This window comes from Chelonoidis abingdonii, chromosome 7, assembly GCF_003597395.2.
Source record: "Chelonoidis abingdonii isolate Lonesome George chromosome 7, CheloAbing_2.0, whole genome shotgun sequence".
Classification (NCBI taxonomy): Eukaryota; Metazoa; Chordata; order Testudines; family Testudinidae; genus Chelonoidis; species Chelonoidis abingdonii.
This window is the reverse complement of record NC_133775.1, coordinates 103,297,953-103,320,157: the sequence shown is the minus strand read 5'-3', so window position 1 is coordinate 103,320,157 and position 22,205 is coordinate 103,297,953. Positions and strand designations below refer to the sequence as shown.

Below are 22,205 nucleotides of genomic sequence, written 5' to 3'. Positions count from 1 at the left end.
GAGAGAGATGTCGAGATTGAAGGCGGTCCGCCTTGCTTGTCAAGCCTTGCCGTCCGCAGAGTCCGAGGCTGCTGTGTCTCGGTTTTTTAATAGACAACACCACAGGCGGTGGTATCTATGTCAACAGGCAGGGCGGGACGAGATCTCTCTTCTGTGTCGGAAGGCCATAACGTAGTGGGACTTTTTGCATAGCCCCACTCAATGCCACACTAGTCGTTCCTTTGCTGCCCGGGGCGCGCAAACCCTGGCGGACCATCTCAGTCGGATCTTTCAGCTCCCACGAATGGTCCCTTCGCCGGCACGTTGGCCCCTTACAACTTTTCCCTTTTCAGGTGGGGGCACCCCATAGTGGACCGTTTTTGGCATCTCGCACGAGACAGGAAGTGGTCGATGTTCTGCTCCTTCGGCAAGGCCGCGAAGCGGCAAGCTCGTAGGCGGATGCCTTTCCTGATTCCGCTGGGGAAATGCACCTCATTCTTATGCCTTCCCGTCCATTCCCATCTGATCTCAGTCTTTCTGAGGACGCGCGCAGCGGACACCGGGCCTTGCTTGATTCTCATTGCTCGTCGCATGGCCACGTCAGCATTGGTAACTCTCTGCTCACTGGATGCCTGTCGGTTAGTGGACGCGCCTGTTCCCCGTCAAATCGACCTGCCTTACACGCTGGACCTGATCACGCAGGACCACGGGTCGACTTTCTCACTCGCGGAACCTTCAGTCCCTTCAGCCCTCGGGACGGGCTCCTGCGTGAGCTAACTGGGTCCGAATCACTGCTCTTCCGCCAGTGCAGGCGTACCTTCTAGGAAGTGGAAAACCATCTACAGAGGACGACGTACATAGCCAAGATGGAAGCGTTTCAGTGCTGGTGTGCGGAAAGCGTTTCTTCGCACCTGCGCCGACTTTCCGATCCCGATCGTACTTGGACTACCTGTTGGTTCATCTCAAACAACAAGGCTGGCTATAGCTCTCTTCTTGGGTTCACTTGTCGGTCCATTCTCCACTTTCCACCAAGGTGAGGACGGCCATTCCTCGTTTTCAACACCCACTGTTGACTCAGATTCACGTCAAGGGCTGGAGCGCCTTTACCCCACGACGTCCCTGTCATTCCAGCCTCCTCCGTGGGTCTCAACGGTAGTAGTTGTCTCGTCTTACTGTCCCCCCGTCTTGAACCGCTGGCCTAGCATGTTCCTCGTCTATTTGTACCTGGAAACGGCATTCCTTGGTGGGCCCGTCATCGAGTCCCGCAACTAGGTGCGTGGTAATCCATGAGCTGCGCGCACTTCGTTGTGGACCCTCCGTACACGGTGTTCCATCGAGCAAAGGGCAACTGAGGCCACCCCTGCATTCGCTTCCGCAAGGTTGTCCTCGGCCTTCGGCCACGTTACGAGCCACGGCAGACCTTATTACCTTCCGTATTCTTTACCCCAAACCTCATTCATCATCATGTTGGGAACAACAATCTGCACTGCCTAGACGTGCGCAGGGTGCTCGTGCCTTTTATATAGAAAGACAACCAAGCCGTTCCGAATCCACTCAGCTGCTATTGTCGCAATTAAGCTGAAACGGCTCAAGGGGATTGCACAGCTGCTCTCTCACCGAGGATCTCTCGTGTGGGTGACTGTCCTGCTAAGGAAACATTGTTAGCGACGATGGCCGCATCTCCCTTCGGATGCGTGTAACTGCGCACTCTACTTAGAAGCCCAGGTCATCGTCAATGGCGTTCCTTGCAGCGAGTTCCCGTCCAGGAAATCTGTAGGGACAGCGACCTGGATCGCTCGCGTGCACTCACCTTCGCATACCATGTAATGGCCTGCTAGTCCCAGGGATGGATGCGGGCCTTCCGGCTCTGCCGTGTTGGCGCACTGATGTGACCTCTCACTCGCAACCCCACCGCCTAGGTAAAGGCTTGGATCACGCTAGCTGGAAAGATGGATATGAGGCAAGCACTCGAAGAAGGAAAACACGGTTACTACGCCCTTGTACTCTTGTTCCTTCGAGATGTTTGTTGCTCATATCCATTCCAGCCCCGCCTCGAAGCCTCCACGTCCTCAACCCCGGCTAAGCGGCCCCGTAAGGAGCACCCGCTGCCGATGCCGGCCATGCTGGCTGTGCAAGGGCTTCGTTGACTCCGGGACGCCGGTGGGTCCGTCGAGTCCGATCCCTCCCAGCTCCCCGCCAAGATCTGGGGTAGAGCTGATACCTCCGTCCACGCCCGAGACTTTCTCGTCGGCACGGGACCTGATTGCTTTAACGGAGCTGGCTGCCCCAAACCCCGGCACCGCCGGTGCGGGTTTGTGCTCTCCAAGGGCAAAGCCAACCCTGATGAGGGCACCGTCCCCGGATTCTCCGACCCGGCGCCGCTCAAGATCTCGGCACCGGTCACGATCCCAGCACCGATCCCGAGGGAGGTCTCCCTCGCGACGCCGCTCGCAGTCCGGCACCGCTCTCCTAGGCGGCACCGGTCATACTCACGGCACCGGTCATCATCGCGCCGATCCAGATACTCCTGGCACGCTCCGGCTCCAGCCACCGCTACCAGCACCGCGACTCCAGGAGCCGTCATGGCACCGCAGGTCCAGATCCCGGTCGACCTCCTGGCACCGCGCTGGTCGCAGGTCCTGGTCCGGCACCGTTCTCCGGTACCGCGGAGGTCGTCACCATTAAGGGCGCTGGATTCGCGCAATCCTCCTTCGGCCCCCCATGGCCCTCCTGACAAGGCTCTGTATCCTCCTGGACTGACAGCATCTATTTGGACTCTGAAAGACCTGCGCTATCTTTCTGAAGGTCGCCAGGAGCAGGGCCCGCAGCACTGGGGCTTCTGGACCCCCTGGCATACCATCAAGCCCAGGGGCCTCAGCACATTCCCTCACGTGCGCCTGACCCAGAGCGGAGGGCTCCAGAGGCTGCAGCGTCACGGCCCCACCATCCCTGAGGAAGGCGACCGTCCCATTCGCTGGCTGCGGAAATCCCTCAGGAGCCTGAACCAGTACTCCAAGCTGTGGAGGTACCAGACCCACTCTTGCCAGGACTTCTCTTCATCTTCTCCCCTGATGAAGCAGTAGCGGGAACGACATCCACGGGTCCCACCCCCTGGACCTGAGGGCGCACCAAGACCTCCTCAGGTGAGTGGCGCTACATAGAACATTCAGGCTGAGGAGGTCTCGAGATTGAGGACCCTGTGTGCAGTATACTCACGTCTGACGCACCCACTCGTGTTGCCCTGCCCTTATAAAAACGATACAGAGCAATGCCAACACCATCTGGCAGTCACCGGCCTCCATTCCCCCACCGCCCGAGGGGTAGAATGTAAATACATGGTCCCATCTAAGGACTACGACTACCTATATGTCCACCCGCGCCCATGTTCCCTCGTCGTTCAATCTGTGAACGAGAGGGAATGCCATTGGCAAGAAGCGCCAGCCCAAGTCCAAGGAGGCAAGAAGGATGGACCTACTGGGCCGCAAGGTCTATTCTGCGGGAGCATTGCAGCTGCGAGTTTCTAACCAGCAAGCTCTACTCAGCCGCTACTCCTTTAACACCTGGACAGCGGCTGATGAATTCAAAGAGCTCCTCCCGCAAGACGCTCGTCAGGAGTTCGTCACCCTTCTGGACGAAGGAAAGAAAGTCGCAACGCACTTCCTTGCAGGCGCACTGGACGCGGCCGACTCTGCCGCCAGAACTCTGGCCTCCAGGGTCACGATGCGTCGTATCTCCTGGCTGCAGGTCTCTGGCCTTCCTCCGGAACTCCAACATACTATCCAGGATCTTCCGTTTGAGGGCCAGGACCTGTTCTCGGATAAGACCGACCCGCGGCTGCAAAGCCTGAAAGATAACAGGGTCATTATGCCGGCTCTTGGAATGCATACACCCGTGACACAGCGTAGACCCTTCTGCCCGCAACAACAACAACATTAGGCCTTTCCCCCCGGCCAGACAGAGACAAGATCTCTCAGGCGCGCAATAGAAATGGCAGGCGCAGACAGTCGGGTAACCAAGGGGGTCAGGGCCAAGGGCCTACCAAGCTTCTTCCGGCTCGAAGCCCTCATTTTGAAAGATACGCCCGGGGCGATGTACCAGTTTCCTCCGTGAATCCCTCTCCACCCTTCTCCGACCGCCTCTCCTACTTCCTCCCCGCGTGGCCGGCTCACTTCAGACCGTTGGGTCCTCAACACGCTGCGGTTTGGATACCCACTGCAGTTTGCCTCGTATCCGCCTTCCGGCCCCTCCCTCGTCCCTCTTCAGGGACCCCTCTCATGAGCAGATCCTCCTCCAGGAGGTGCAAATGCTCCTCGACAAAGGTGCCATTCAGGAGGTTCCGCAAAACGAGAAGGGCAGAGGGTTCTACTCCCGCTACTTCTTGATTCCCAAGGCCAAGGGAGGTCTGCGACCCATCCTCGACCTCCGCGGACTTCAACAAATATTTACTGAATTGAAATCCGCATGTTTCCTTGGGGACCATTATCCATCCCTGGATCTGGAGACTGGTACGCCACCCTCAACATGCAAGACGCCTATTTTCATGTTGCCATTTTCCGCCCCATCGGAGATTCTTGCGCTTTCTCATAGGCAGCCGTCATTATCAGTTCACGGTCCTCCGTTTGCCTCTCGTCGGCCCCGAGAGTGTTCACGAAGTGCATGGCCGTAGTCGTCGCCTTCCTTCATCGCAGCTGGGTGCACGTATTTCCCTACCTCGACGACTGGCTTATCCGAGGGCCGTCAGCAAGCCAGGTGCTCTCCCACGTCCGCATGATCGGCCGCCTTTTCGCGAACCTAGCCTGACTCTAAACGTGGAGAAGTCCATTCTATCCCTACCCAGAGGATAGAATTTATCGGTGCCGTCCTGGACTCTACCACGGCCACGGCCACTCTCCCCTTGTCCCGATTCCAGGCTTTGACGGACATCATCCGGAGGTTACAGCAGCACTCTAACTTCGACTCGCACCTGCCTGACGCTCTTGGCACATGGCGCCTGCACTTTCGTGACAGACACGCCAGGCTCCGGCTCAGACCTCTGCAGTCGTGGCTCATTCCTCAGCTACGCCTAGCCAGGCGACCGTTGGATACCGTCGTCACAGTCCCACAGGACGTACTCTTTCCCTCCAATGGTGGCTGGAGGAGTCCGTTGTCTGTGCGGGACACCATTCCATCCTCCACAGCCCTCGATGTCCCTCACTACGGACGCATCAGACTTGGGATGGGAGCTCACCTTGGGCCGTTGAGGATGCAGGGTCGCTGGTCTCCTCCCGATCTGCTTCTCCATATCACGTCCGAGAATTGAGAGCGGTCCGCCTTGCTTGTCAAGCCTTCCGTCGGCAGATCCGAGGCTGCTGTTGTCTCGGTTTTTATAGACAACACCACAGCGGTGTACTATGTCAACAAGGCAGGCGGGACGAGATCTCCTCTTCTGTGTCGGAAGGCCATACGTTGTGGGACTTTTGCATAGCCCACTCAATCCACCCTAGTCGTTCCTTTTCCCCGGGGCGCGCGCAATACCGGCGGACCATCTCAGTCCGGTCTTTCAGCTCCCAGAATGGTCCCTTCGCCCGGACGTTGCCCTTACACTTTTCCGCAGGTGGGGGCATCCCCATATGGACCTTTTTGCATCTCGCAGCGAACAGGAAGTGTCCGATGTTCTGCTCCTTCCAAGGCCGCAGCGAGCGAGCTCGGTAGCGGATGCCTTCCTGATTCCGTGGGGAATGCACCTCTTTTATGCCTTCCCTCCATTCCCATTGATCCTCAAGGTCCTTCTGAAGGCGCGCAGGGACAGGGCCTGCTTGATTCTCATTGCTCCGGCATGGCCACGTCAGCATTGGACTCTCTGCTCCTGGACCTGTCGGTAGTGGACCCTGTTCCCCTGCCTCTTCACCTGGACCTGATCACGCAGGACCACGGCCGGCTTTCTCACCCGGACCTTCAGTCCCTTCACCCTCGGCGTGGCTCCTGCGTGGCTAACTGGGTCCGAATTGCACTGCTCTTCCCCAGTGAGGCAAGTACTTCTAGGAAGTCGAAAACCATCTACGAGGACGACGTACATAGCCAAGTGGAAGCGTTTCAGGTGCTGGTGTGCGGAAAGCGCTTCCACCCTGCCGACGTTTCCCATCCCGATCGTCTTGGACTACCTGTGGTCACTCAAACAACAAGGCCTGGCTATAGCCTCTCTCTGGGTTCACTTGGCGGCCATCTCCACTTCCACCAAGGGAGCGACGGCCATTCCGTCTTTTCACACCCACTGGTGACTAGATTCCTCAAAGGGCTGGAGCGCCTTTACCCCCAAGTCCGTCATCCAGCCCCCTCCTGGGATCTCAACGTAGTGTTGTCTCGTCTTATGTCCCCCCGTTTGAACCGCTGGCTACATGTTCCCTCCTCTATTTGTCCTGGAAAACGGCATTCCTGGTGGCCGTCACGTCCGCTAGGCGTGTATCAGAGCTGCGCGCACTCGTTGTGGACCCTCCGTACACGGTGTTCCATCGAGACAAGGTGCAACTGAGGCACACCCTGCATTCCTCCCAAGGTTGTCTCGGCCTTCCACGTTAACCAGGACCTATTCCTTCCCGTATTCTTTCCCAAACCTCATTCATCTCGTAGGGAACAACAATTGCACTGCTAGACGTGCGCAGGGTGCTCGCCTTTTATATAGAAAGAACCAAGCCGTTCCGCAAGTCCACTCAGCTCTTTGTCGCAATAGCTGAACGGCTCAAGGGGTTGCCAGTCTCCTCACAGAGGATCTCCTCGTGGGTGACGTCCTGCATAAGAACATGTTACGACCTGGCCCATCTCCCTTCGGAGCGTGTAACTGCGCACTCTACTAGAGCCCAGGCATCGTCAATGGCGTTCCTTGCACGAGTTCCCGTCCAGGAAATCTGTAGGGCAGCGACCTGGTCCTCGTGCACACCTTCGCTACCCATTATGCCCTAGTCCAGGGATGATGCGGCCTTCGGCTCTGCCGTGTTGCGCACTGTGACCTCTCACTCCAACCCCACCGCCTAGGTAAGGCTTGGGATCACCTACTGGAATGGATATGAGAAAGCACTCGAAGAAGAAAACACGGTTACTCACCTTGTAACTCTTGTTCTTCGAGATGTGTTTGCTCATATCCATTCCACACCCAGCCTCCAGCTATGCCGCGCTCCCCAGTTCCAACGACCGACACGGCGGTAAGAAGGAACTGAGGAGCGGGTGGGCCGGCAGGGGTATATATCACCCGCCATAGTGGCGCCACTCTGGGGGGCGACCTGCCGGCCCGCTGGAGTTGCTAGGGTAAAAGTTTTCCGACGAACGTGCACGCGCGACGCGTACACCTACTGGAATGTATATGAGCAAGCACTCGAAGAAGAACAGAAGAGATGTATGACATCACCAGTCCATCTCCTGATCGATGCAGGATTATTCCCTACACCACCTTTTCTAGTGCTTTGTACAAACTTTAAATGTCCCAAGTAATGATATTTCCATCAGCTCCCTTCTGGAACTCTTCCACTGCCTAGCACATCTCAAACTCAGGCATTTTTCAGTCTATATTTATATTTAGTTTACGCCAGTTGTACCTGCATGTACACACTAAATAATATCCCCTCTTCTTGGTTTTTTCATCCCTCAAATATTTGTAGACTATGATCATGTGCACCCACTTTGTCATCACTTAGCCCATCTTTCAGTATTCCTCCAGTCCCTCACTCCTTCCACTTTGTCACTATAGTTCTTGCAAAATTGTGCCCAGAATGTAATACAGTGTTCTAGATTTCTATGCATCTATAGCTAAATGTCCCCTGATCAGCTGGGCTGTAATAGTAATTTTTAAAAGACTATTTCCTAAATTGCGATCACAGGGATTTCTTGATTTATTTCAAGGGACCCTTATCAGATCTTCACAGAACATTATGGAGCTCAGTGGTATGGTGGCAAGATTGTCTTTTGCCATTGTGAAAGAGGGTGAAACCTCACTACTGGTAAGAATGAGCTCAGAGTTCTGTGAAAACTGTATTAGAAATATTACATAGTTAGCAAATATCCCGGGACCAACATGGCTACAACAACACTCCACATCATCAGCAAAACTAAATTTCATCTGCTCTGTAAGCATCAAATACACCACAACAGCTTCCACTGTAGAGAGAAAGCAATATTCTTGGTGTCTAATGATGTGGGGAGATGGTATTTAAAAATGGATTAAGCTCTGGATCCAACAGAGATGGATCAGAGAAGTCCCCAAATTATGCTGAGCTTTTTGACCCTCCCTCCCTCCCTCCCTCTTCTTTTCTGCCACCATCTAATAGTTTCCCCAGATACTCCTCTGCCTCCTTTGTGGCCGTCAGTAGCTTGCTGCTTCACCCCGCCCCTCCACACAATCCCCACGAGAGGAGAAAAGGGACCTGAGGCGTTACTTTGTCCTGACCACAATGCCTCTAATTTAGATTCTATTAGAGACAGTTTTCTAAAGAGAAACAGCTTTTGTAACAAGGAGCACATAGAAAAGAAAAGTAAACGTGACATATTATTCTCCTCTTGGTTATGCACGCAACTTGTGTTTGCACTAATGGGATGTGTGTATTTGCATGAAAAAGGGAATGTATACTACAAAAGTCTCAGTATGAACATCCCAGTGTAATCAAGCTGTCTACATGTTCTGTACAATACAAGATGCTTAGTGGTTTATATTCTGTTCTTTAAAATATTACTGCAGGGATTTAGGAGGCCCTTAATGTTGCTCCTAAAAGGTAATATCTTTTAATGGACCAACTTCTGTTGGTGAGGGAGAGAAACTTTTGAACCACACAGAGCTCTCTCACCCCAACAGAAGCTGGTCCAATGAAAGATATTACCTTACCCACCCTGTCTTTCTAATCCTGGTACTGACAAGGCTACAACACAGCCTACGACCACTTAATACTACTTTATCTTAGGGCTATCTTAGTTGGATTTGTTTGGTTTTTTTTAACTTTTGAAATAGTAAATCCACCAAATGTGGGCCTGTAATGAGTAGGGGTCTCATTAGAGAATTCCGAAGAAAGAGAAGTTAAGTGGAAATATTCACGTTGAGATAATACTATGGGAGAAAAAATAACATTTTCCTTTTTCTTCTCCTAGCCGTATCAGTGATTTGTGTGTTTGGTCTATTCTCTCTGAAAGTGAACAGAATTTATTGTAAGGGTCTCAAAAGGAGCCTAAAAGTGTTAGGTGCTCACATGCAAATTGGGTATCTAACTCCTTTAGTCTCCTTTGCAGATCTCAGCCCTTTTACATGCAGTCCTTAAGGGACCAGCTTATAACCAAAATAAGTGAAATGAAGTAATATTGACGCCTTCATCTCAGAAATAAAGAACCTCTAATTGTGCCACAATTAGAAAGCATTACTACACTGGTGCCCCAGGTGAACTCACGTGATACAATACTGAAGTATGGTAGGAAGAGATGTGACCTTCATTATAATGGGTTTCATGCCTCTGGCTGTTATGCTTTGAACTACAGTATAATTGTTGCTGAGCGGCCATCTACTTGCAAGAATTTCATAATCCTGTGCACAGTAAAAAGTTGAGAAGAAAGCGAGTTATTGTGAGATGAATGTAGGGAGGGCCTCAATAGGAGTAGAAAGGTGCAAGCTTTGAAATGGGTACGTAAATGTTTCTCCCCAACCTGCTTAATCTTTAATATTAAAGACAAAACACCTCTTTTGCCAGTTGCACATATGGTGATAAAAACCACAAATTGGATACAGTCTTGTCAATGATAGAGAACACTGAATTCAAAATGGTGGTACTGAACCTCTGGATACCAAAAATAACCCTACAATGGATGAAATTTCATATTGTGCAAGTCCAGAGCATTAGTCTTTCAGTGCTATTTTTTGGAATAGACAGTGATTTCTCCTTATTAAAGAATTAATCATCTAACAAATTTGGATCTGGAACACCACATTTTGTATTATGACAGTGCAAAAAATTCTGAAATTCTCAAAAATGTATGTGTGTGTTCTTTTTTCTTTTTATAACCTATCTGAGATATGTATGGCAAGATTTAGTCAAGAGATTTAGAATTCTTCTAACTTCCCCTATATGCAAAGTTCAGTTTTATCTGATATTTCTTCAAGATCATTTACAACACAAACCTGTCACAGTATTAACTGCTGCTAGATCTAAAATATTAAGTTGATTGACTAAATTCCTTCTTGTCAGTAGCTTGCTTGGAATGGTAAGACACACTAAATCAATCCTAATTACAATAGCCATAAGTGCTACCACTAACAGACAGAAGGACCCATATTGCACTATTTTTCCAGTAAAGACGACACTGCTTGGATGCATTTAGCCCACTTACTGTCAGCTTCAGTACTGTGACTAATTCAGCCTCCCAGAACATTTAGTAATTTTTACTTATCCTCTTTCATTTACTAGAGTGGGATCAAGATCAACATACTGCTAATCCTGAAATTTAAGAATTATAGTTCAATAAATATTTTTGACATGACTAATGTATGAGAGAGTGAGTTTTACCTCACATGTCCTGTTTTTCATTAACCAGATGGGTTACAGGAGATTGGGAGCCCTGCAGCAAAAGCTGTGGAAAAACAGGATATCAAGTACGTTCTGTACGGTGTATCCAACCGCTACATGACAACACAAATCGTTCTGTTCATACCAAATATTGCAACAATGATCGTCCAGAAGGCAGAAGGTCTTGCAATCGAGCACTTTGTCCTGCCCAGTGGAGGATAGGACCCTGGTCACAGGTAGATAATGATCATAAGTAATTAGCAATCATATTTTTCATAATATTTTATAAAGCAGGGAAGGGGGAGTCTTCAGCGAGTTGTCCTGTCCTGCTACTGCACTGACTGGAAAACTTCTGCTTACCAGTGTAGAGCACAATATATCCACCAGGGCTAATACAGCCCAGAAGTGAGTTTAGGTTGGGGTAATGGCAGTATGGACAGCAGTAAAACACCTAGCAATTAGTTCAGAAATAATGCTGTTTGATTTGGCTCCCATGAGCCAGATCTTTCTGGTCTTGGTTGCAGGTTCAGAAAGAAAGGACTTAGCCCCTTCAGCATTTCTCTTCTGTTTGTCACTTCAATTATTTCATCAAATGGCACTGCTCGGAGAAAAATAATACAATAGATTTGTGTCATGCCTTTTTCTTTAAGTCCTTTAGGGACATGGCTGGGGTTTTTTTTAGAAGTGCCTAAGAGAGTTAGGCACCCAATTTCATTGCAATTAAATGGGCATTGGGCATCTTTGACAAAGAAAAGCCATTATGAGGGAAGGATACAAGTATTGAGTAAAAGAGATTTCAGGCTAGTTGTTCTTCCAGTGCTACTTTTTCCATACAGAGGTGTTAGGTACAAAGCAGATCCAATGGTTCTAGCAAAGTACCAGCAGTCGGGAGTTCTAAGCTTCCTGTTCCTGGCTCTTCCACTAACATAGTGTGCAACTTTGTAAGTGTGCACTTACTCCATTGTACTCAGTTTCCCCATGTGTCAAGGATTTACCAACTTCCCAGGAGCATTGCGAGGCTTGATCTATTCATGTTTGTAGAGTGCACTGAGCTTATCAGCTGGAAGGAGAGATGCAAGTGTAATGTAGTGGCATTACATGTCAAAGTACTCAAGTTGAAAAGATACCATACATCAAAATTATCTGTCACGATGGTTCTCCATGAAGCAATTTACAAAGTGTAGCTGTGTCTGTAGGAACATTTGATTTTAGACCAACAGGAGCCATAGGATTGTGTTTTTTTTCTTCGTGGCTTTCTTAAGAATTGTAAGCTATACAGTTCAGGATAGATGCAGTGGCTAGATGGCTGTCATACAGTCTTATTCATATACCGCTTGGACTTTGAGCTCTTCTAGGGAGGGATCGTGTTTTCACAGTGGGCTCTCACCAGGGTTGGAGGGGTCTGTGAACGCTCTTGTAGTATGAACGTGATAATGTGATTAGGTCAAATTATGTACCATACGTAGCTGGACTGTGGTCCAAGACAAAAAGAGAATTCCTAATAAATCATGTGCAAAAGATGACTCTAGACCTAATTTGTGCATTTTCTCCCCAGTGCTCTGTAACTTGTGGAAATGGCACACAGGAACGGCAGGTTTTGTGCCGGACTAGAGACAATGCTAGTGGCTATTGTAAAGATGACAAACCGGAAACAATGAGGATATGCAGACTATCTCTATGCCCTAGTAAGCACTCTGCTCTTTGTTCTTGTGACTGGCATGTTTTGCTAATTTTGAAAACATTATTGCAATTAAACGTAGTTAAACAGTGAAGCCCTCCTTAACTGAATTCATATGCATGCAAGAGGTTAATTTGTATTCAGCAATATGTGCCAGGGGTTTCCAGTGTCAATGAGATTGTGGACCTGTAAGTGTTCTGTGTGGCTAGCATACTTTCTATGCCTCATTATTTCACAGTGATATGGGACACCAGCCAACCCAGCTGCTATGATATTGCGGGCCAGAAGCCCAGAGAACACTGAGGTGGAATTATGGGAACTGCTGCTGCTCAATGCCAATGATTCTGAGAAGTGTTGGGATTGGCCAAAGTGTGGTGGGGCGGTACCTATTAAAAGTAGCACTGTGCAGAAGTGGGGCTCTTCCTGCTCCATCTCTCCACCAATGATATCTCAGGGCTGTTGCTCTCTTCCTGTCACTTCTATCAAGACAGGTCATCTTTAGGAGTTACCTTGTTTGATGTTTCAAGGCTATAATATATTTGTGTCCACTGAGCCTGTTCCTGTCCTCATTGGTTTTTTTGCCATTTGCAAACGTTGCCTGTCAGATCATTTAAAAATGATAAATTGTATCATTTTGCAGTTTATTAGCAAAACATCAGAACAATTATTGAATACTAAGTAAAAATATGGCCTTGGAGTTAGCCTATGGACTTATTAAGAAAAGTATCACTTATATGTACCCTGCCAAAGATCCTAAAGAGTGCAGCTGTTAAACACAAATCTGATGACCCTTAGACTGCAATACACATGGTTAATATTGCTACTGGAAACTGGTACTTTTCAGTCTTCCTTCCAAGTTTGCTATTACACTCCAAACCAGGGAGCAAAATTATTAATTAATAGCAAATTGAAAAAAAGACATCAGCTCTTCAGTTATTCTAAAAGATACCAACTTAGCCACATTCTAGTCTCACTCACTGCTCCTTTTTCCACTCAAGCCAGCTCAGTCTGATCAGTTATGACATAGTACAGCTATTGATGTTAATATATTTTGTGCTTACATTTTTTCCTCTATTCCAGGAAATGTTTCTGATCCATCAAAGAAAACCTATATGATACAATGGCTGTCAAGACCAGATAGAGATTATCCCATCCAGAAAATATCTTCAAGTAAAAGACCCATTTATAACTCTGCTTTTGCCCTTAAATGCATGCCACATCAAATGTGGACTTTGCCTTTTGCTCTTTTCTTCTCTGTCTATGGAAAATTCCCTTGACTTTACCAAGTTAAACCTTGGGCTGAATCTTTTTTTCCTCACTGGGCTCTTGGTGCACAGTGTCTTTCTTCTCTGGAGCTTGTGCACCAATGATGGTGGAGGTCATGGAGTTGTTGGATGTGTGAAGTAGGATCTCTGCAGTATGTTGTATGTTGCACTCCTCCTAAAGGGAGCTGGAGTCAGTTTGCTTGTTGATTGGTGATGGTGAAAAAAGGCTTACTGGTTCATGATGTTCAGTTTGATAGCAAAACTGAGAACTTATTGTGAATGTGATCACATCACAATGATGACACCGTGTAGTGCTAAAGTTCTCCTTTATCTACAGGCTCTGAATCTCATAACATACTAGTTTTCCTTTCGGGGGGTACTTTGTTGGATGAAAGAATTCATTCCAGTTTCTGTTGCAGTGTCATTGCTTACTTATCCATGCTGCTCAACTTTATTCCTAACTTAATAACTGTGTTTTTTTGTGAAGAGCTTATTATTACAAGTAGCTCAGTTTCTGTTGATATTTTAAATGCTGCTATTGTGCTGTATGCTTTCTTCAAACTCTTACCTGTTTTGAATATTTTCTTTTCAAAAGCTACAAGGTTCTTTTTTTCTGCATACAGTTTTGCCAGAATTTTGCATATTTTTCCTATGTTTTTGTTAAATGTAAGTGGTCCAAGCTATAAAGGTTTATTGGTGGTGGTGTTTTTAAACATAGTTGAGGCAATATGATATTTTCATAGACTGATGTCTCAAGTTGCTCAACATTGAACTACTTATGATCATTACATCCATTGGTCTTTTTTCACCATATGCATGTTTGACTTGATGGGTATGATTGTGTGTGTGTATGTTCTATATATGTGTCAACTGGCAAACATAACAGTGTGAACAACTACAGAATTACCTCAATTTTTATTGCTTTTTTTTTTTTTTTTGCGTAGAAAAAAAAAATTTAGAAAAATGCCTTAATGTTTAAATGTAATGGCATTAAGTACCAGATCCAGCTTTACATACAAACAGTACACTGGAAACATGAGTTAATCTTCATAAACAGCATTTTTACTTGAATGATAAAATACTGGAAGGAAATAAATTTAATCAAAGGTTAATTTGCACAGTCCATGTACATTTCATAAAGAAATGGTCATTATTTAATGTCTCAAAATTTAATTGCCATTGTTGCTTCACCTTATGTGTTTGTGTTGAAGATTTGGAATTCACTGTGCATAAAACCATTTGTGTCATCAAGTAATAGTAGAAGCATATCAATTTTTAAACAGCAGTCTTTGAGTTACATAGTAAATTGCTACCTTATTCCACTGATCCTATCCTTTAGAAAGGTGGCACTTTCAAATCTTTGGCTCTTCAGCAATGTAGCACTTCAAACTTGTCATTATCATGTGATCACATATTTAAATTTTGCTGTTAATATGATAATTTCCTGAAACATGTTAATAATTTACATGACAAGGTGAAAAAGCAAAGAGACATCCCTGGCACTGAATACTGTTATGTAAAATAATTGGTGTTTAACTGTATAAATATATTCATGACTGTTACCTTTAAATAGACAAATGTTTAGTGATGTTTCAAAATATGGATGGCTATAGAGAACGGTGCAATAAAGGTATCTGGGCATTGTGCACTATGTCTATATGCACTTTGGTTTATCAGGGATATTTTATTAGTGTTTTGTATGTATTGAACATAATATTAAAGATGTGCCAATTCATCTTGCTTTCCAATATTTTTATTAGACCAATTTAATGTGTACCAAAGTGACTTTGAAACTGACTTATTTTTTTCTTAGTGATGATTTGAAGACATACTGCCAGTCTGTCACAAATACTGCAAATAAAACAGAAGTTCAGCACATCTTGACTATTTTGGTTTGGAAAGACAATATACATTTCATTTTGATCTTCATAAGTTGCAAGGTTTTGGAAATTTATTCATGTAAAATATATGAAACTAAACTTTTATTAGATACTGGAATTTGATTCTCGTGTAATTTTTATGCTTGATTACTGCATGTTTTTGCTTAAAAAAAGGCATTTTTCTAAAGAGGCGTCTATTAACTCTTATAATATATAGACAAGAATGGCTGTGCCTTTTGAACCTAAATTTAAATGCTAGCTTGCAGAAAATTCAACAGGTACTGTATATTTGGAAAAGCTTGTACTAAAGCCACATAGGGCAATATGTTCAAGGGAGCCTCAACCCGATCTATAAAACTTTCTGCTTGCAAAAACTTGCACACACTAAATTGCATCTGCAGGCTTGAAGCTGCTTTGAAAATTTGTCCAAAACTCTGTTACTATTCTCAGATTTCCAGGAAGGAGTTCCTTCTGATTGTTGTCCGAGTTTATCATCTGAAAATAAACTGACAAATTAAAATAAGAACCATATTTTTGTTTTTCTACAGAAAATGCAATAATCAATGGATAAATGAGTTAGTTTAAAGACCAGTAGTTTCAGTCTTGTCAATCAACCCTAGCTTTTCAAAGCAAGAGGAATAGTTAGTTATTAGCATATGCTAGACTGATATGTTTGCCAATTAAACACTATAACTCCCTATATTTGTAACTGAGCATGAATGAAGAGCTGACACCTATGCTTTCTAAATTCACATAATATTTCTGAATCTGCTGTGGTGCTGTAAGTTGCTGCAATGTTGCTGAGAGCTTAAATAAAAGGGTGGCAAAGTATGGTATCAGTAATGCTAAACATATGTGGCTTTATGTATATTCTGCAATATGGTATACTGTGAATTAAGACAAGTATTTGAAATGATATGTCTTGTCTTATAAGAGTTCACAACAACTTCTATTATCATTACTATTCAATAGGTATGATTGTGTTCCCAAGATAATGCAGGAACTCCCACCTACAGCTGGCTCCTGGGTTACTGCAGAAGAGGGCCCCGGGACTTATAAAGTGACAGTCAGCCTTGTAGCTACTGAGAAAATAACTTGTCACAATTCCAAGTGTCGTTCTAACCTACCTTCTTCCTCAGCACTTTCCCCCAGTGTGGGCTTATTTGCATGGCAGGAATTAATGTAATTCTGTTAGCTGCAGTGCTCCAGTACCTCCTGGTTTTAGGCAAGGCAACAGTCATCCTGTCCATGCAGGGGGACAGACAGCATGCAGTGACTCCTCTGTGGGTCAGGGCCGCCCAGAGGATTCTGAGGGCCTGGGGTCATTTGGCAGTGGGGGGCCCCTGCTTTGGCGGTAATTCGGTGGCAGGGGGTCCCTCTGCTCCGGGACCCACCACTGAAGTACCTCGGGGTCCCCCTCTGCCGAATTACTGCCGAAGCAGGACCCGCTGCCGAAGTGCAGCCCAGTCTTCGGTGGTAATTTGGTGGCAGGGGATCCCTGCGACAGGTCTTCGCGGCCCTTCAGCGGCAGGTCCCAGAACAGAAGGACCCCCCACCGCCGAAGACCCGGAGCGGAAGAAGCTCCGGGGACCCAGGCCCCGTGAGAGTTTTCCGGGGCTTCCGGAGCGAGTGAAGGACCCCGAAAAAGTCTCCTGGGGGCCCCTGTGGGGTCCAGGACCTGGGGCAAATTGCCCAACTTTCCCCCGCACCCCCGAGCAGCCCTGCTGTGGGTAGAAGAGAGACAGGTGGAAAGCCCTAGCCTTGTTCACTTCCACTCCCCAAGAACTACTGATTGAAGATTGCACCCCAGCCAGTCTGTCCCGGGGTGGGGAGACAAGGATTTTAGTAGTTTTTGACGAGACTTGGATAAATGGTGTAGAATAAGAAGATGGCCAACCCCCCTAATCCTAAACTTTGCCACACACAGTTCATTGACCCCAGGATCTGGCCCAGTGCATTTATTGTGACTCATTCAGACTAGATGATCTAAATTATCCCTTTGGGCCTTAACATCTATTAATTGTCCTGGTTTAATCTTGATTAGGTGTCTTCATTCTCTGATTTACAGAAGACAGGGGTTTGCAGTGAGTCTCCCAGTCACTAATGTCCATTAGCACAGTTCTACCTTGCTTGTGTAAAAAGCTCACCAGATTCCAAGTTCCTCCTTAAAGGCAGACAAGGTTTGCTCCAAAGTCTTCACAGTTCTCTCAGGCAAGATAACCATTTAGGAAATGCCATCACGTTCAGACTGAAAGATAGACAGCTGAGCATGGACTTTCATATCAATTATTTTAAATTAGAAGTTATACATAGCCTCAGACAAGACTACAGGCTTTTTGAAGCTCAGCGATATGCATATAAAAGTAAGCCCAGGGCTGAGATTAGTGGCCTTTTACACTTTAATCCCTCCTTGTTTTTAGTTAAGTCACTGTTACTCTGCATAACAGCATATAAAAGGAGTGAAGGAATAAAGAGCTCCTGAGTATAATTTGTGACTTAAGCTATTTGGAGGCTTAAGGTGGAATTCTGGAGTAACAACATAGCACTAGCAAGATTGTTATGAGTTCACTACTGCATTGTTATGAAGTATGTCACCAGCATAGCTTAGTGTTAGTATAGCATAAGGGAAGGATGGAGAGTGCTTGGATTTATCACAGAGATGAGGCCAACATGCAAAATTCAGATCTGGCTTTGATCACCCTAGAGTTTGATGGTGTCAGGATTTAGGGTCTCAGTTGGACCCTTTTAATTATAGCAGGTCTATTTGTCAAATTCCCAGCCCAGTTTGTATTTCAAACCCTGCCTCCATTGCCAAAGTCGGAGTGTGCCTGTTGCTAATTTTATAGGATATGACTTTAAATGCTCTTCTGCAATAAGACTTCCCCCACATGCTGTTTATTTACCTTTCCTCTTTTTCTCTTTCAGGGGAACGTTGCCAAGGAGACAGGTCCATGTTTTGTCGCATGGAAGTTCTCTCTCGTTACTGTTCAATGCCTGGTTACAATAAGCTGTGTTGCAAGTCCTGTAACATGTACAACAACATAACAGAGGATGGTAATGTAACTGATTCTAACCTAAATAAGAACGACATTGAGGAGGATCTCCTACCTACCCTTACTCCTCCTACTGGGGTGGTTGTCATGCAGGCTACTGTTAGTCCTCCTCTTGTTCTCAAATCAAACGCCACCCATTCCAATGCAACTGAGGACCACTCAGAAATTAATGCAGTAGACGTGCCATATAAAATCGATGTACTGGACAATGAAGTACCGCAGCACAACCTCATCCCCCGGAGGAGGCTGACTTACGAAAAGACAAAGAACCAAAGAATTCAGGAGCTGATCACTGAGAAAAGAAAAAGAGAGACTATTAGTAAGCTACATTAAAATGGAAATACGGCACAAACGACATTTTTTTCTCTTATAGAGATGTTACCGCCACCATAGTAATGCCCATGTCATAAAAACTAGAAAGAAAAAAGCGGTGCTATGGCAGAAATGCCAAATCCTAATGCCTAAACAAACAGAAATGTAAGATCGTTTCATAATGCTAGTATAAACATTTCAAGGCTAGGTTTACAGGGTGCTATAACGTACTAGTGCAATATCAGTACAGTATTTCACTGAATCCAAACAAACCTATTACCTAGCCCAGATCAGCAGGTTTATTGATTATGGGCTCTTTTCACCCCTCAATGCATTGCATAACTCCTAGGGAATGTGAATGGGAGTTACATTGAACAGGGAGGAGAACAGACCCCATTACCTACAAATGCCTTTAATAGTGACAGTCAGTTGATCAGGAGAAGCATTGCATCAAACCGTACACTAAATTACTTCCAGATTCAGGAAGGTATTTAAGAACATGCATGACTTTAAACATGCAAGTAGTCCCACTGCCTTAAATGGAACTATTCTCATGACTACACTTACATGGACACTTGTAAGATCCCAGTTGAGAAAGGTACACATTTGAGATTCTTTGTACAACCATATATTTAATCTCAGTTCAGAACTGATAATCAGTAGTTTGCATGTTCCCATAAACAATTTCAAAGCATTTTTCTAAGCATTTGCATCTATAAAAATTATTTACTATTTGACTGGACCTATTCAATTTAGACTGACAATGTCCTAGTCTTTTGAATGTCTTTATTTCATAAACTCCTGTAATACAAAATCCCCAATGGTTTTAGTTGACATTCTTTTCGGTCTACATTTTATCCACACTCTGTTTAACTTAAAATGACTGGAGTCTCTTTTCCTTTCCTTTCCTTTGGTGCTTCATGAAGAAAGCGTAATTGTGTGTGTTAACATTTTCCATGGTACAATGTTATGTCATTCTGAAGGAAAACAATGTGTATTATCAGTCTTTCCTAAGGACAGCTCTGGTGCAGCAGAAGTGAACAATTGTTCATCATGCTTATATATAAACATGTACCAAGTTTGCTTAGATCTTAGAGATGTGTAGCCTGACAGGCCTTTGAGTACTTCCTTTCCCTGCAATATCTTCTGATAGCTGAGGGCCTACATAAGCAACCTCACCATTTTCCATAGCTCATTTTGGATGGCTGGTAGGCAGAAGACACATTCAACTTGGTGGTTTGTACCTTTTGGTGAGGCATGCCTGCTTGCAAAGGTAAGGATGTTACCAGCCCACTTACAGGATAACTAATGTGAATAGTAGGTACTGAGCATTTGAGCCAAAGACCACTAAGATCAGTGGAAAGGCTCCCATTGACTTCTGTGGGTTTTGCAAACCCTGGAATATTGTAGGAGTAGGAATTAAAATCTTTGTGGGTGTGAGGTTTTTTTAATTTTCCTCTTGCCTACTGCGTTGACCTTCCCATGTCTGCTCAAGCTTGTTAATATTTTCCAGGGGATAAGGTCTCTTTGAAACTGTCATTTCATATAGAAAAGACAGGCAGGGATTAGCCCACCTTGATACTGCCAGTTCACATAGAAAAGGCAATTGAGAGGTGGCAAAATGCTCTCAATTCAAGTTTTTGATCTTGAAGTGAGACCATGACCTTGTATCTTCTCAGTTGCACAGCTAGTTTGGGCATGTGCTAAATTCCCAATGCGTATAAGATGCTACATAGCTTAGTTGCTGCTGAAGCAATGTTGAACCTGGCAGCCAGGCCCTCACTGAAAAGCAAACCACAACAGAGTTTCTGCTGTCCATGATGGAGCCCCCAGTGCTGCTTTTAAATGTTGTGAGTGAATGGGTCACCTAGCTTCCATTGCAGTATCCCAGTTTAGATTGGAAAGAGACAGCACTAAAAGTAGCCTGAGTGCACTGAATTATTGAAACCAGCAGCTGAATCTATGCCCAGAAATTGTTGAAAGGACAAGAGCCAAGGTTTAACAAAAATAATTTACAAAGAATATTAGACAAAGTAGTAGAGAAGGGGCCAATTTTATCCCTGTTGTAATGCCATCAGCTCACTTCCTCACAGGATGATGTGGAGGTCAATTCAAAGTAATGCTTCTGAAGTGAAAGGGGCATATATAACAGCCTAAATTGAAAGAAGTTACATCAGGGCTTGATATAGGTAAAGACTCTTGTAACATCCCTGTGCTCTCAGGTTTCAGTGTTCCAAGTATTAGCTCAAGCCAGAGAGGCTCAAGGAGCTACGATGCATTAGCAGACTCTGAAACCTCCTTAAAGGGGCTAACTGCTAAAGGGGAACAAAGATCCACACTCTTCCCATATACACTGTTCTTACACAACCTCTTCCATTCTTTTCCTACAATGGCCTCTTCTCTTGGGGCTGGTAGGAGAATGTTCCATTAAAGCAGGGGTTTCTTTTTGGTTCTAAAAAACAAAATTAAAGGTCCAGATTGTATACTAACGCAGGCCAGGTTGGTGTATGTGTTTAGTCAGTTGGTTGAATTAATGGCTCAGATGAAGATAAGAACTCAGAGAAGGGAAGAGCTGTCTTGGAGATCTACCTATCTCATAGAATGGGAAGGGACCCCAAAAGTTCATGGAGTCTAGCCCCCTGCCTTCACTAGCAGGACCAAGTACTGATTTTGTCCCAGATCCTTAAGTGGCCCCCTCAAGGACTGAGCTCACAACCATAGGTTTAGTAGGCTAATGCTCAAACCACTGAGCTATCCCTCCTCCCCCAGCTTAGTATCAAACAGTTCCACATTTGATGCACAGTGCCATGTTTTACAATCCCCAAATGCATAGTCTGCCAAAACCTTCAGCAGAAATGAGACAACTACCAGTTTTGGCAAGGAAGAGAAAGGCCAGAACAGATAGTAGGAAAATACTGTTTGCAGGTAGCGGGGTGTACCCCCCCGCCATGCTGTTTGTGATGGAGAAGAGAAGTAGGAAAAAAGATAAGCAGTGCAGAGAAGAGGAAAGGGAAGAAGCTGTAGGTGCAGCTGCTGGCTGAAGATAGTAGGGTGAGTTTTCATGATTCCAGCACTACTTTAGCGTAGCTAAGGCTTGTGATTTTGTGCTACATGCTCAGAAAGTGGTGAAGTTGCTAGTTGTGGTCCTGGCTCATACAGAGGATGAGTTTGGAGCACTTCAGATGCAGCCCCAATAGATATATTAATATTTAGCACAGCACTGCAAGCTTAGCCCCTTATGCTGTCAAAGGAGGAGATGCCAGCACCTGTAACAGAGGCACAAAGTTATTATTAATCATGTTTGTTACATTGTTGCCTAAGGATCAACCAAGAATCCCCCACACACACTTGTACTAGGCACTGCACAGAAAGGTCCTGCCAGATAAACAGATGACCTCTCTCTGTTTTTCCTGTGTGCTCCCAGCCATTGCTGACTGTGACCTGTGCTGGCTGTTAGGTGCCCACCACCAAGCACAGGCCTGAGCATGTGGGAGTAACATTATGCAGCAGCAGCCTTCCCTGGGGGTTTC

General features: G+C 45.9%; 1 protein-coding gene across 1 annotated transcript in view; it reads left to right on the top strand.

Moving 5' to 3' along the window:
• Positions 1–19,248, top strand: part of LOC116837700 (A disintegrin and metalloproteinase with thrombospondin motifs 2) — a 105,370-nt gene extending 86,122 nt beyond the window's left edge. The window contains exons 17-20 of the mRNA XM_075068310.1: positions 10,516–10,723; positions 12,043–12,172; positions 13,246–13,335; positions 18,236–19,248. Coding sequence (XP_074924411.1) covers positions 10,516–10,723; positions 12,043–12,172; positions 13,246–13,335; positions 18,236–18,696 — 889 coding nt within the window. The 3' untranslated portion in view covers positions 18,697–19,248. The remainder of the gene's footprint in view (positions 1–10,515; positions 10,724–12,042; positions 12,173–13,245; positions 13,336–18,235) is intronic.
• Positions 19,249–22,205: the final 2,957 nt, after the last annotated feature.